Source organism: Lepisma saccharinum, chromosome 20 (genome assembly GCF_977018435.1).
Source record: "Lepisma saccharinum chromosome 20, izLepSacc3.1, whole genome shotgun sequence".
NCBI lineage: Eukaryota > Metazoa > Arthropoda > Insecta > Zygentoma > Lepismatidae > Lepisma > Lepisma saccharinum.
Genome location: NC_139248.1, coordinates 24,880,660 through 24,891,528, shown reverse-complemented (window position 1 = coordinate 24,891,528; position 10,869 = coordinate 24,880,660). Strand labels below are relative to the sequence as shown.

The 10,869-nt window shown below is 39.0% G+C and overlaps 1 protein-coding gene across 1 annotated transcript in view; it reads right to left on the bottom strand.

The window, feature by feature from the left end:
- Positions 1 to 8,552: 8,552 nt before the first annotated feature.
- LOC146003560 (glutamate receptor ionotropic, kainate glr-3-like) overlaps positions 8,553 to 10,869 on the bottom strand; it is a 32,239-nt gene continuing 29,922 nt past the window's right edge. Inside the window, exon 7 of the mRNA XM_083141856.1 lies at positions 8,553 to 10,737. Within this exon, the coding sequence (XP_082997982.1) occupies positions 10,443 to 10,737 (295 nt within the window). The 3' untranslated portion in view covers positions 8,553 to 10,442. The remainder of the gene's footprint in view (positions 10,738 to 10,869) is intronic.

Here is a 10,869-nt window from a genome sequence, read left to right as displayed (position 1 = left end):
TGCTTCTTTGAAAGCTGCAATGCACTAAATATGTTAATAAAGCATATAATACATATAGGCAAATGTTCCCACTCTCTCCTTTAATTTTATAGTTCAAATATTGATAGCATACAACATGGTATAGCTCATATCCCATGAAATTAAAACCTACTCTATTTTTCAGTGAACTATTACACAAATCTATTACTTACTCTTTCTCACTTCTTTTTCAATTTTTTTTATTAGCAGCGAATCGAAGGCGCTTAAACCTTTGTCCACAAGACACGTAAAATCCTTGCAATTGCTTTTATAAACGACATTTACACATGTTACAGAAGGAAATGTCTCGTAATCACTTAGTTCGTTCTATTATCGCTGAATTCTCCTTTCTTTTCTCATTTCATTCCCGGCTAAGCCGACTATTCGAACTTCCCCCCCATTCCCCCCCGGCGAACTTTCCTTACAACATGGAATTATTCCACCTACTCCCCCCCCCGTTGCCCCGGCGAACTTTTCTTCAGGTAAACCTGTTAATCATAAACAGGTCCCCTTACAAACTCTACATCATACAAGTAATAACGCCCCTTCGCCGTCATTCAAATTAGATATTACCTCCCCTCCCCCCCCAAAATAATTCACCAGTTTTAACTGAAAGTCCCTTTTCAATCGATTTTATAACCCGTCATCATTTTATTGTAACCCTGCTCCACTACCTTTTGCTTTTTCCTAATTTTTCCCTTTTACGCTTGTTTCATTCTCATCGCCACGGATGCTACTGGACCTATGACGACCACCGGCTTGTACCATCGAGCGACAGACCTAGGCTCATCGCAGAGACCAACAACGATCTTGTGGAGTTCCAGCACCAACAAGGACCCGTTCCCGTCTGGATCGCATGGCTGATTTTTCCATCTTCCACGCCGCGACCCAGATGTGGGGCGCTTTACCCAGGACGTCTCTTGACCCAAAGCGCCATTCCAAATTTGACTTCCAGACTGCTAAAGCCCCGCCCACTGAGTGCATCCTGCTCTTCTTTACTGACGACACATGATACTTATTGTTATCTTACATCGGCTACAAGTGTTCCGGTGCTCAGCTACTTCAAGTACCGTAAGGCACACGCAATTAATACAAACATATGTCATTTACAGTGCCAAAGTTTGTGCCCATGGGTGCTACCCATATAGGATTAGAGATACGTCTCTTTCTTTTGTGTTTTTTTTTATCGTCAGCTGCACAGCACGTCCAGCCTATGGCGGCATGCAGTTTACAGAGTTGCCATAGGTAACATACCTCAAGGCTCCGCCCAGCATCATGTATGATCCGCCGAGTGTACTTTGAACTCAGCAAACAGTAAATACAACCGCTTGCGGTTCCCGGCGTTTCTTCACACTGTGCTGACATGTGTTTTTTTTTTATTATTATTATTGTGCTGTCGTCACTCAACCAAAACTAGTTCAGTGTAACACTTATGTAATTATTTTTCTCCATGCCTCAAGACTTAGTTATTGTGCTCGTACTTTTTGAGTTTATAAGAGGCTATGACCTACAATTTAATTTTTTTTCTCTACGTGTTTTTATATATATTTTTTTTCTCAACGGTGTTTGGTGCCACGATATGATATGACTATTCTGGTGATTTCAATTTTTTTTTACGGTGATGTGATTCTTCTAGTGATTGGTTTACTGTATTGGTTTTCTACGAGTTTTGATCTGTTAATAAATCATAATTTTTAAATATAACCTACTCCGGACGAGGTAGTCGACCATCACAGAGTGGTTCGATTATTTCAACAAGGGGAATGTAGAGATATGGAGACCATTAAACCGAGAAAACCTCGTCATGTTAATATTCACACTTGTTTATTTCCTGAACTTGTCCGACCAGCGAGTGATCCCAAGAATGCGCTAGCTTGTAACTTCCGTAAAACAAGGAACTAGAAAGGCAAACGCGTGGATCTAAACAGGATCTACCGCGTTTGAAAGGTTTAACAACCTTTCGACGCCGAGAATGATAAAAGCAAGCTCCTACCCGGAGCTAGCTCTCTTTTGATTCTGACACTCATCGACGCTACATGGATAACTAGTCCGATTACTTTACAACACGTTACACTGCTAACTACGACGATGGAACACGGAGTTACCGCTGCCTAGCATGCTACAAGGCGCAAGGGATCGCTTGGCTTGGTGAACTGAGGGTCGCTGGATAGAACCTTGGAACTGTCACGATTCGGTCTGCGAGAAGCATTAGGACAAGACAACACACACATCTACCAGGTATGAACAAGCGTGAATAACCTTTTACACCAACTTTCCATATCTCTACCCTCCTACGGAGCAGGTTCAGCCATCAAACATTATTAAGCTCTACTTAAATGTTTAAATGAAACTTCCCTGTGACCTCAGAGCCCAGGTAAAACGGGCTTACAACATTATAATCATATTTGAACGCATATTATAACGCCTTTTGGTTGTTGATATGCGCTCTCCCCATGGGAGTCGGTAGGTCGGTCGATTGATTGATTGATTGATTGATTTAGTTTATTTTACTTCGCGTTTTGTGCCTCTTGGCTAATTTGCGAAGATGGGGATGAGTGATGAAATGATGAAATTGATGAATGGACATTCACAAACAACCAAGCCCGACCGGGATTCGAACCCGGGACCCTTGGCGTCGCAGCGCGATGTGCTAACCACTCGGCCACAGGGTCGGGCTGGTAGGTCGGTCGACCCCCACCCCCGGCTGGAAATTGGCATCCTTGATTTCAAGTTGCAAAAAGTAAACTGTTAATAACAGAAATAAAGTTCACTTGGTTAGTATTCGAACAGAGTAATCAATGTAAAATATGCATTAGATCGAAGAAATGAGTGAAAAATACAGGAACCAGATTATATTTTCATATTCTATCATTTAATCCAAAGATTAAATTGTTCCACAGTTTTCAGAAATCGAATTGTCAGATCGATCTTTTTTTGTTTACTCAGGATCATCCCCCATAGTGGTAATTAATTTTACTTTATCAGGATTGAACATCTTTTACAATAAGTTATAATGCACTGAGAAAATTCACCTTCAGGGCTTCTATACCCCCACTTTTTCGGCTTTAGAGGCGACTGCTGATTAGGGATGAGCCCCTCCCAAAATACGGGCCTTTGTCTAGGCTTGTTAGGTTGCCACGACTGAATGTAATGAACTGTTGTAGTTTTCACATGCCAACATCGTTAAATTAACTTGTGCCTCCCCGATGGCGCAGTGGTAGCGTCGTCGCCTTGTAATCAAGGGGTCCAGGGTTCGATACCCGGTGGAGGCACATAGTGGTTTGGATCCCACTTTAAACCGTAGGTCCAGTCCCGATCAGCCTTACTTTGCATAAAGTGGACTTAAAACACCAACTCAATCAATCAAACATGTCATGATAGAATCACGACATGATCCTTTTTTTATTAGTTTTGGATGAATGTTTAATATTATTGTTTGTTTAGTGACAATAATACTTTTTGTATGCAGTCTCTAGTGTAACCTGTTGTAGGGCTGGCCTACGTGACGGTGAAAGCCAGCTTGCAGAAGGCGGTTAGTTTTAAAATCTTGTCCTTTCAAACCAGGAGGGGGATGGAAAAGTCCAGTTTACTGGCCTTTTTCGAATCGCCTATTATAAGGGAACCTCTTGCGTAATGGGGGTTGGCAGTAGCGTACGCAGGATTTCGTCAAGGGGGGGGTTATTTCTAAAACTTTCTCCAAATTCACATTACCTTTGATTTATTATACATTAATTAAATAATAATAATCACAATTAATTAATAATACTTTTAATTAATTCATTAGCTGAATTACTACTAATAATACTACTAATACCACTACTACTATTATGTAGTAGAGATATACATAAATATACCATTTATGAAAACAATAGAAAGAAATTACTTTCTAATCATTCAATTTTTATCAAATCCTGGGAGCATTTTTTTTTTGTTTAAGTTTTTTGTCTGGTCAACGAAGTGAGTCATTTCAAGGTGAAGAAAATATATTAAAATAAATTGAAATAATTAAAGTATGGAACTCATCCAAGAAGCTGCGGTGGTCTGGTCGGTAGAGCATCTGACAATCACGCGGGAGATCCGGATTCGATTCCCGAAATTGGTTGGAATTTTTCCGGCTTCTTCCCCGCATAAATGTCCCCGATAATTCACATCTGGATTGTCTCACTGTTCTTACCAACAAAACATTTTCCAATAGTTAAGTTTATTGTCTTTGAATAATTGTCTAGTCAACAAGGTGAGACATTTTAAAGAGAGACATTCAAACGTGCTGCGGTAAATAATACAATGGGAAGGCAGACTGGTGACTGTATTCTTGTCCGCCTACCCTTTGTCTATACATTAGCCTCTAACAACGAACCAAGAACTTTCTTTAGTTAATTCTCATTGTTCACACAAGAAAAATACATGTTCCTTGAACACTGGCGTACGTAGAGGCATGGCCGATGGTTAGAGGCACATACTTTTGGTAAATAAAAAAGCAAAATTTCAGTATAAAAACAGAGTAAATTTCGGGTTCAAAAGCTGTAAATAAAATGAAATTTAGCTGTTATAGCGGTGATAAAGCGGTATATAAAATTACATTTTGGTTTTAAAAATGTGAATATAATCGCAATTGATTTAAAAACTGCACTATTGCACAAAATTAACATATCCCTTCTAATAGCACATTAAATCATTAACAGAATATTAAGTTTATTCCTGTATAGAGGAGTCCATTTTTGCTTTTCAAATATTTACAGCAAAATTAATAAATTTTCCGTGAATTGCATAACACACAGGATACTTCAGACTTCAGAAAGTGTCGCGTCGGTATATAAACGGTAAATTTCGTGTTTAAGAGTCTATTTCGCATTTTGCAGTTCATTTCGCATCATTTCGAGACAAAACAGGGTAGGAAAATGCACCTCACACCTTTCAGAAACCTTAAAAATTAACATTGCAATGTGTTATTTCAAATTTCGTTTTCTTTTTGTCAAAAATGAAATATGCATGCCTCTACCGATGATGCTACAGCCCCTACCAAAATTTTGAGAAAATCAGAATTTTCAAATAAAAATCCGTTAAGAACTTTAAAAAATCAAAATGTGTAAATACGAAACCTCTTTTAAAGTGAGTCCCGATTACCATTTTTGTCTTTGAATACAATTTTAATAGACTGAAAAGCTCCAAAAATACGAAATATTTTATTATGCATCCTGCCCTCCAAAACGAAGCCATGTGTTATCCACATTTACTATTCCGGCCCCTCCCTCCAAAAAAAACTGCGTACGCCAGAGTATTGAACATTGTTGCAACTGAAATACAAAACATTTTATTTCTCTTTTAAATCATAGTTACCCTCATATTTCACTTTCAAGAACTTGTGCTTATTTTCAAGGCATCACTCTGAAAGACGCGTGTGCTTGGAATGCTGTGCTTTTCTCCATGCTACATGGAAATAATAATTCAAATTATTATTATTATTATTATTAGTAGTAGTAGTAGTTGATGTAGTAATAGTAATAGTATTGTCCCAGATCTTTGACTGTGGTAAATTGGCCATTTTAAATTTTTTCCACAGCATTTTTCATAATATTTCACAAGCTCAAGGGGGGGGGGGGTTTAAACCCCGTAACCCCCCCTTGCGTACGCCACTGGGGGTTGGCATTCTTACGTTTTTTGGGCGAGAGGGGAGACCTTGGAAGGTTCTCCCGGTGTCGGCGGTAGAGTGGCTGTGGCTGGTCCTATGGCTAGCGGCCACGGGTCAACCATTTATTATCATTGAAATGCATGGATAAGTCCACGCGATTTTTCATTCGTTTGGCAACAAGCTAACGCTTAGTTTTCGGTGGACATTGTTATTGTTCTTAGAGAACCGTTGTTTCCGCCCCTCCCCAAGTATATGTCTATCCGTTGGTGAAAAGCCAACTGCCTTGTTGCGCGAAATTATTAGTTTAAAATTGTAGAGTCGTCGACACTGTCAAGGTGTCCGGTTTTTATTTAATCTGGGATTACAGGGACAGTGACAGGGTGGAAAAAGAATCACTGCAGTTTTGTTTTACATAATTTCAAGAATAGCGCATAATTAGTTGTAATATCAATCAAGTTTAGTCTTCTTTTTGCTTGGTAATTTATAGAACAAACAAGTAAGGGAGGGAATTAGAGAACCATGTCATGTGTGCAAGTGTCAAGCTTGATGTATTTTTGAATAAGTACTGATGGTCTATCCTATATTTCAGATGAGAATTTCAGTGTTTCAATTAAAGAGGATCAATGTATTCCTTTATGTGGCGGTTATTTCTTTTGTAATTCTTTTTTAACGAAATAAATAGTCTTGTTATATATTTCTAAACTGAACGTCTGGGCTATCATTCAAAGATAAAAAAAACTAAGTTTTCCCTAATATCCATGGTAAAGAATATGGTAGTTATTCAATGTATTTAATTCGATTGAAGCGTATTGCGAGTTTTTAAAGTGTAATGCTGACTACAGAGTGGCCAAGATAAGAGATACGTGATATAAAAAGAACATTAAGCAAGTAAGAGCTGCATTTATGTTACAATAATTTTTTCGCACGTTGTGTGATGACGTGTTGTTATTTCTTACCGCTAGGGCGGCGCTCGAGCGGTGTCACGTGATGTCGAGCAGCGATTGAGTGATCAGTGCTGCGTTGTCAGTAGTCTAGTCGGTTTGAAGCGTGTTGTGAAGTGCTGCAGAATGCCTTTGTCAGTCGAACAAAGAGTGTTCATTGTTGAAACGTACTTCGGATGTAAATCGTTTAAAAGTGTAAATGAAAGGTTCACGATAAAATATCCAGAGATAACTGCTCCTGCGAGAAGTGTTGTGCAGAAATTGATCACGAAATTTAGAGCAACAGGTTCAGTCGCTAACGCCAAACGTAACCGTGTAAAGACAGTTTGTTCGCCGGACAATACTGAACGTGTTCACGAGGCTATGGTAAGGAGTCCACGGAAATCAATTAGACGTATCTCCTCCCAACTAAACATCAAACGAAAGTCATGCCAGAACATGTTGCAGCAGTTACATATGCGACCACACAAAGTAAGAGTGATGCAAGCATTAAAACCTACGGATTACGGACAACGACAACACTATTGCGAATGGTTACTCACGAATGTTGCTGATGGTTATCTGGATCCTCATCTTTACTTCCACTCAGACGAAGCATGGTTTCACCTTAGCGGGCACGTGAACTCTCAAAACACACGCTATTGGTCAACAGACAATCTCAGGGAACGCTTTGAGATGCCTCTGCATGATTTGAAAGTAGGCGTTTGGTGTGTTGTTCCAGGCCAACGGATTGTAGGCCCCATTTTCTTTCACAACACTGTGAACTCACAAGTGTAGGCTATGTAACGGAATTGTTGCAACCATTCATAGCGCAGGTAATGGATGAAGAACGAGAGTATGCGTTTTTCCAGCAAGATGGCGCTACAGCGCATAATTCACGGTTTTCAATGTCATGCGTCCATGAAGCTTTCGGAGAAGAACGTACAGTTTCCGCAGGTTTATTGCCTCGCAGATCGCCCGATCTGTCGACCTGTGATTTTTATTTGTGGGGTAATTTAAAGGGTAAGGTCTACAGTAACAACCCGCATACAATTGAAGAGTTGAAAACAAACATTCGCAATGCGATTGCGGAAATCACACCAAATGAATTGGCAAAAGTTTCCAGAAACATGTTGAGACGTGCTGAGTTGTGTATCGAGGTTCATGGTGAACATTTTCAGCACCTCCTGTGAATTATTGACCTATTGAATGTTCAGTACGTTGTTCTTCATAATAATACTTTCCTACTCTGTATTCTGTATATACAATAAATGAGTGTATTTTCTGTATGTTGTTTATAAGACATGGGGCCTCTTTTAGTTTGGCCACCCGTATTTGTCTGGGGAAGTAAAGGAAACAAGTAACAGGTCGAGCCAAAGCAGGTTACTTTATCCAGAAGCAAATAAAGCATAACAAACATTAAATTAATTTGGTTAGTGCTGATTTTTATTCGCATGTTGCCTTTTCAATACTGAATAATTCAAATTAATCAGGATATTTATACTTCAAAATATTTAATAACAATTGCTTCGCAAACTAGAATGTCAAATTTCAAAGAGAACCTCTTGCGGATGTGTACCGGCCCGCGGCCCGGCGGTTAAGAAACACCGTTCTGGATCAAATATTTCTCATGTTTGTATCGGTTTCGCCTGATGAATCCCTGTCTGTAATCATATTTAGTACGATTAACATAAAACTACTTTGAACGTCAATTTAACAAACATCTAGTAATGCTATCATCTTACGATCAAAGGGTCCTGAGTTCGTTTACTGGAGGAGGTAATTGCAGAGTGGTACTTCCTTTCATTTGAATTAAGTACTTATTATATTAAATATGGATACCCTCTTCTTGCATTCTGATTATTTTGCTGCAAAGCCTTAAAGAGATATTCTTAGCATACTTGCCTAGTAATTGTTAACATTAATTTGTACTTACGTGTTGTAATAAATCAGACATTTATCAATTTATTTATTTATTGACAAGCTTAAAAAACAGCACAGTGGACATTTCACACCAAGTTGACAATAGGTGACTATTTTGACAGTTTTGAGAAAGCTTCTAGGAGACCGGGATCAGAGCATTCTCGCTCACTTCTTCTTCTTCTTTATTTTTATGGCTCACACCGCGTTTGCAGTGTCTAGCCAGAGTTGCTGAGTTCAGGTTCTATTGTTAATATATATGTTCCAAACTGTTGTTGAATATCATTCACTATCTTCGAAACACTAATGTCTTCCTGTTCTTATGGTATAACAGTTTTGTGAGATTATTAATTTAAATTGTGTGAATCATCGTGGTTGTTTAAATTGTAAACCTATGTTTTCTAGCGAACTATAAATAATCAAAATATCTGCAGTGGAGGTTCAGCTATTAATGTAGATAAGGATATCGGAAATGGTACCTTTGCATGTTGTAAGTTTTTATATAGAGTGTCTCGAGACATTCAAAAAATAAATGATTAAATGTTTGATTAGCTTCTCCGCATTGGCAGCAAGTTGATGGCACAATCTTTAAACGAGCCAAATGTTGATTTACTAATACATGACCTGTTCGCATGTATTTAATATAAAAACAATTACTGCCCGAGGTAGATTCACGTTTTGGTACCAAGGTCTATGATTTCTGACTTGAGCATGCCACTTATAGGATGTGGTATTTTGTAGCTCTATTTTACACCACTCCTCCCACTGTTTTTGTAACTTATATTTTACTCTCACGAAAGTGTGTAGACCTGCAAGGAGACCAGTGTTGCCAATCCGGATCTGCACAAAGAGTTAAGTTGCACCTTAAATGGAGCTAAAAAGGACTTTCAAGGAGCAAGATTTTAGAAGGGGGTGATAAACTGCTTCCTAGAGTAATTTCATGTATCAAAGTTGGGTGGGGGCTTGTTATTGACATAAAGTTTAAAGTCATGGCAGTTTATTCTTAGTTTTCAACATCTAGATGAGGCGGTACGCTACCAATCCCCTCAATAATCCATCAATGGGTATGAAATTGAATATAAACTATATCTTGAATATAAATTCCCGGGTATCAGTATTATCAGAGTGGTATTATATCATCTTCATAGTAGCCACTGCGCTATAAGTAGCTAGAATGGCAGGAGTAGGGAGGCCAATATAGCCCTAAATATCACTTGATGTATAATGCATATTCAGGGCAACAGTTCATTTCAGTCAGGTGAGAGTGTGCTACATTAACGAATTCGCTGGTCGATCTGCTATTTCACTACATCAGTTGCTACGCAAACTGGCCTCTACTCTGGTGTTCATCACTGACATTTCGTCTTCCGCCTTTAAATATTTCCACCCATTTATACATTCTCCCCTGAGTTAAACAATTGTCTCCGTACTGAACCTTCATTTTGCTGTAGATTTCAAAAGGTTTCACTCCCTCTGACCACAAAAAAACGAATAACACTTCATTGCTCTTCTTCGGTGCATGTCAACAGTGAATCGGCCATGTTGCAAGAGCAACTGCGCAGGCGCATTCTGCTCTATCGTCACGACATCTTTATGGCCTGTTGGCAAGGAACCATTTTGAGTCGTGAAATACAAATTTTCATTGTGCATAAATCTCCACGTAGTTTATAATAAAATTCCTTATTTAATGACTTCCTCTCGTACATTGGCGTCACTACCAATATTAATACTCTTAGTAAATAGTAATACATCAAAGAAGTGCGAAGAATATGCCATGACAGAAACAATAACTGAAGTTTGTACAGACAATATGTAGTACCCTGAATCTACAAGCCACTGATGAACAGAATTAGGCGCGATTTAGAAATTTAGGGCATCTACATTGTAAGCAAAAATGGGGGAAAAGTGCATTCTCGAACTCTACAGATCCGTTCTACACAGGTTTTACTGTAACCTTAATACCAATAATGATCCCCTTTTGTATGAACCATCTGAGGAGGAGAGACGGTTGTCTTCAGTTTATGCTTGACAGCGAGGGCCTGTCTAATCTTGTGTTTCTTGTTCCAGATATACTCAGCAACATACAGTGCAATGGCTGCTATAAGCCCCATGCCTAGAAGAGAGAATGCCGAGTAGACGTCGGACAGACGGGCGCTGTTGAAGAGTGAATCTTGATTGCAGGGGGGCAGCGGAGGCAGAATCCTCTCCCTCAGCTTACTTAGAATCCCCACCTCCTTCATTTTCATCAGGCTGAAAAAAATCATCAACATATGCTGAAACAGTTTCCATTTTTTTTTTCAAAACAGGGCTTACAATTAAGTGATTTTAGATGTCACTCAATCATTTTAAAATCATACGCCTCCCTAATGGCAACGATGTCGC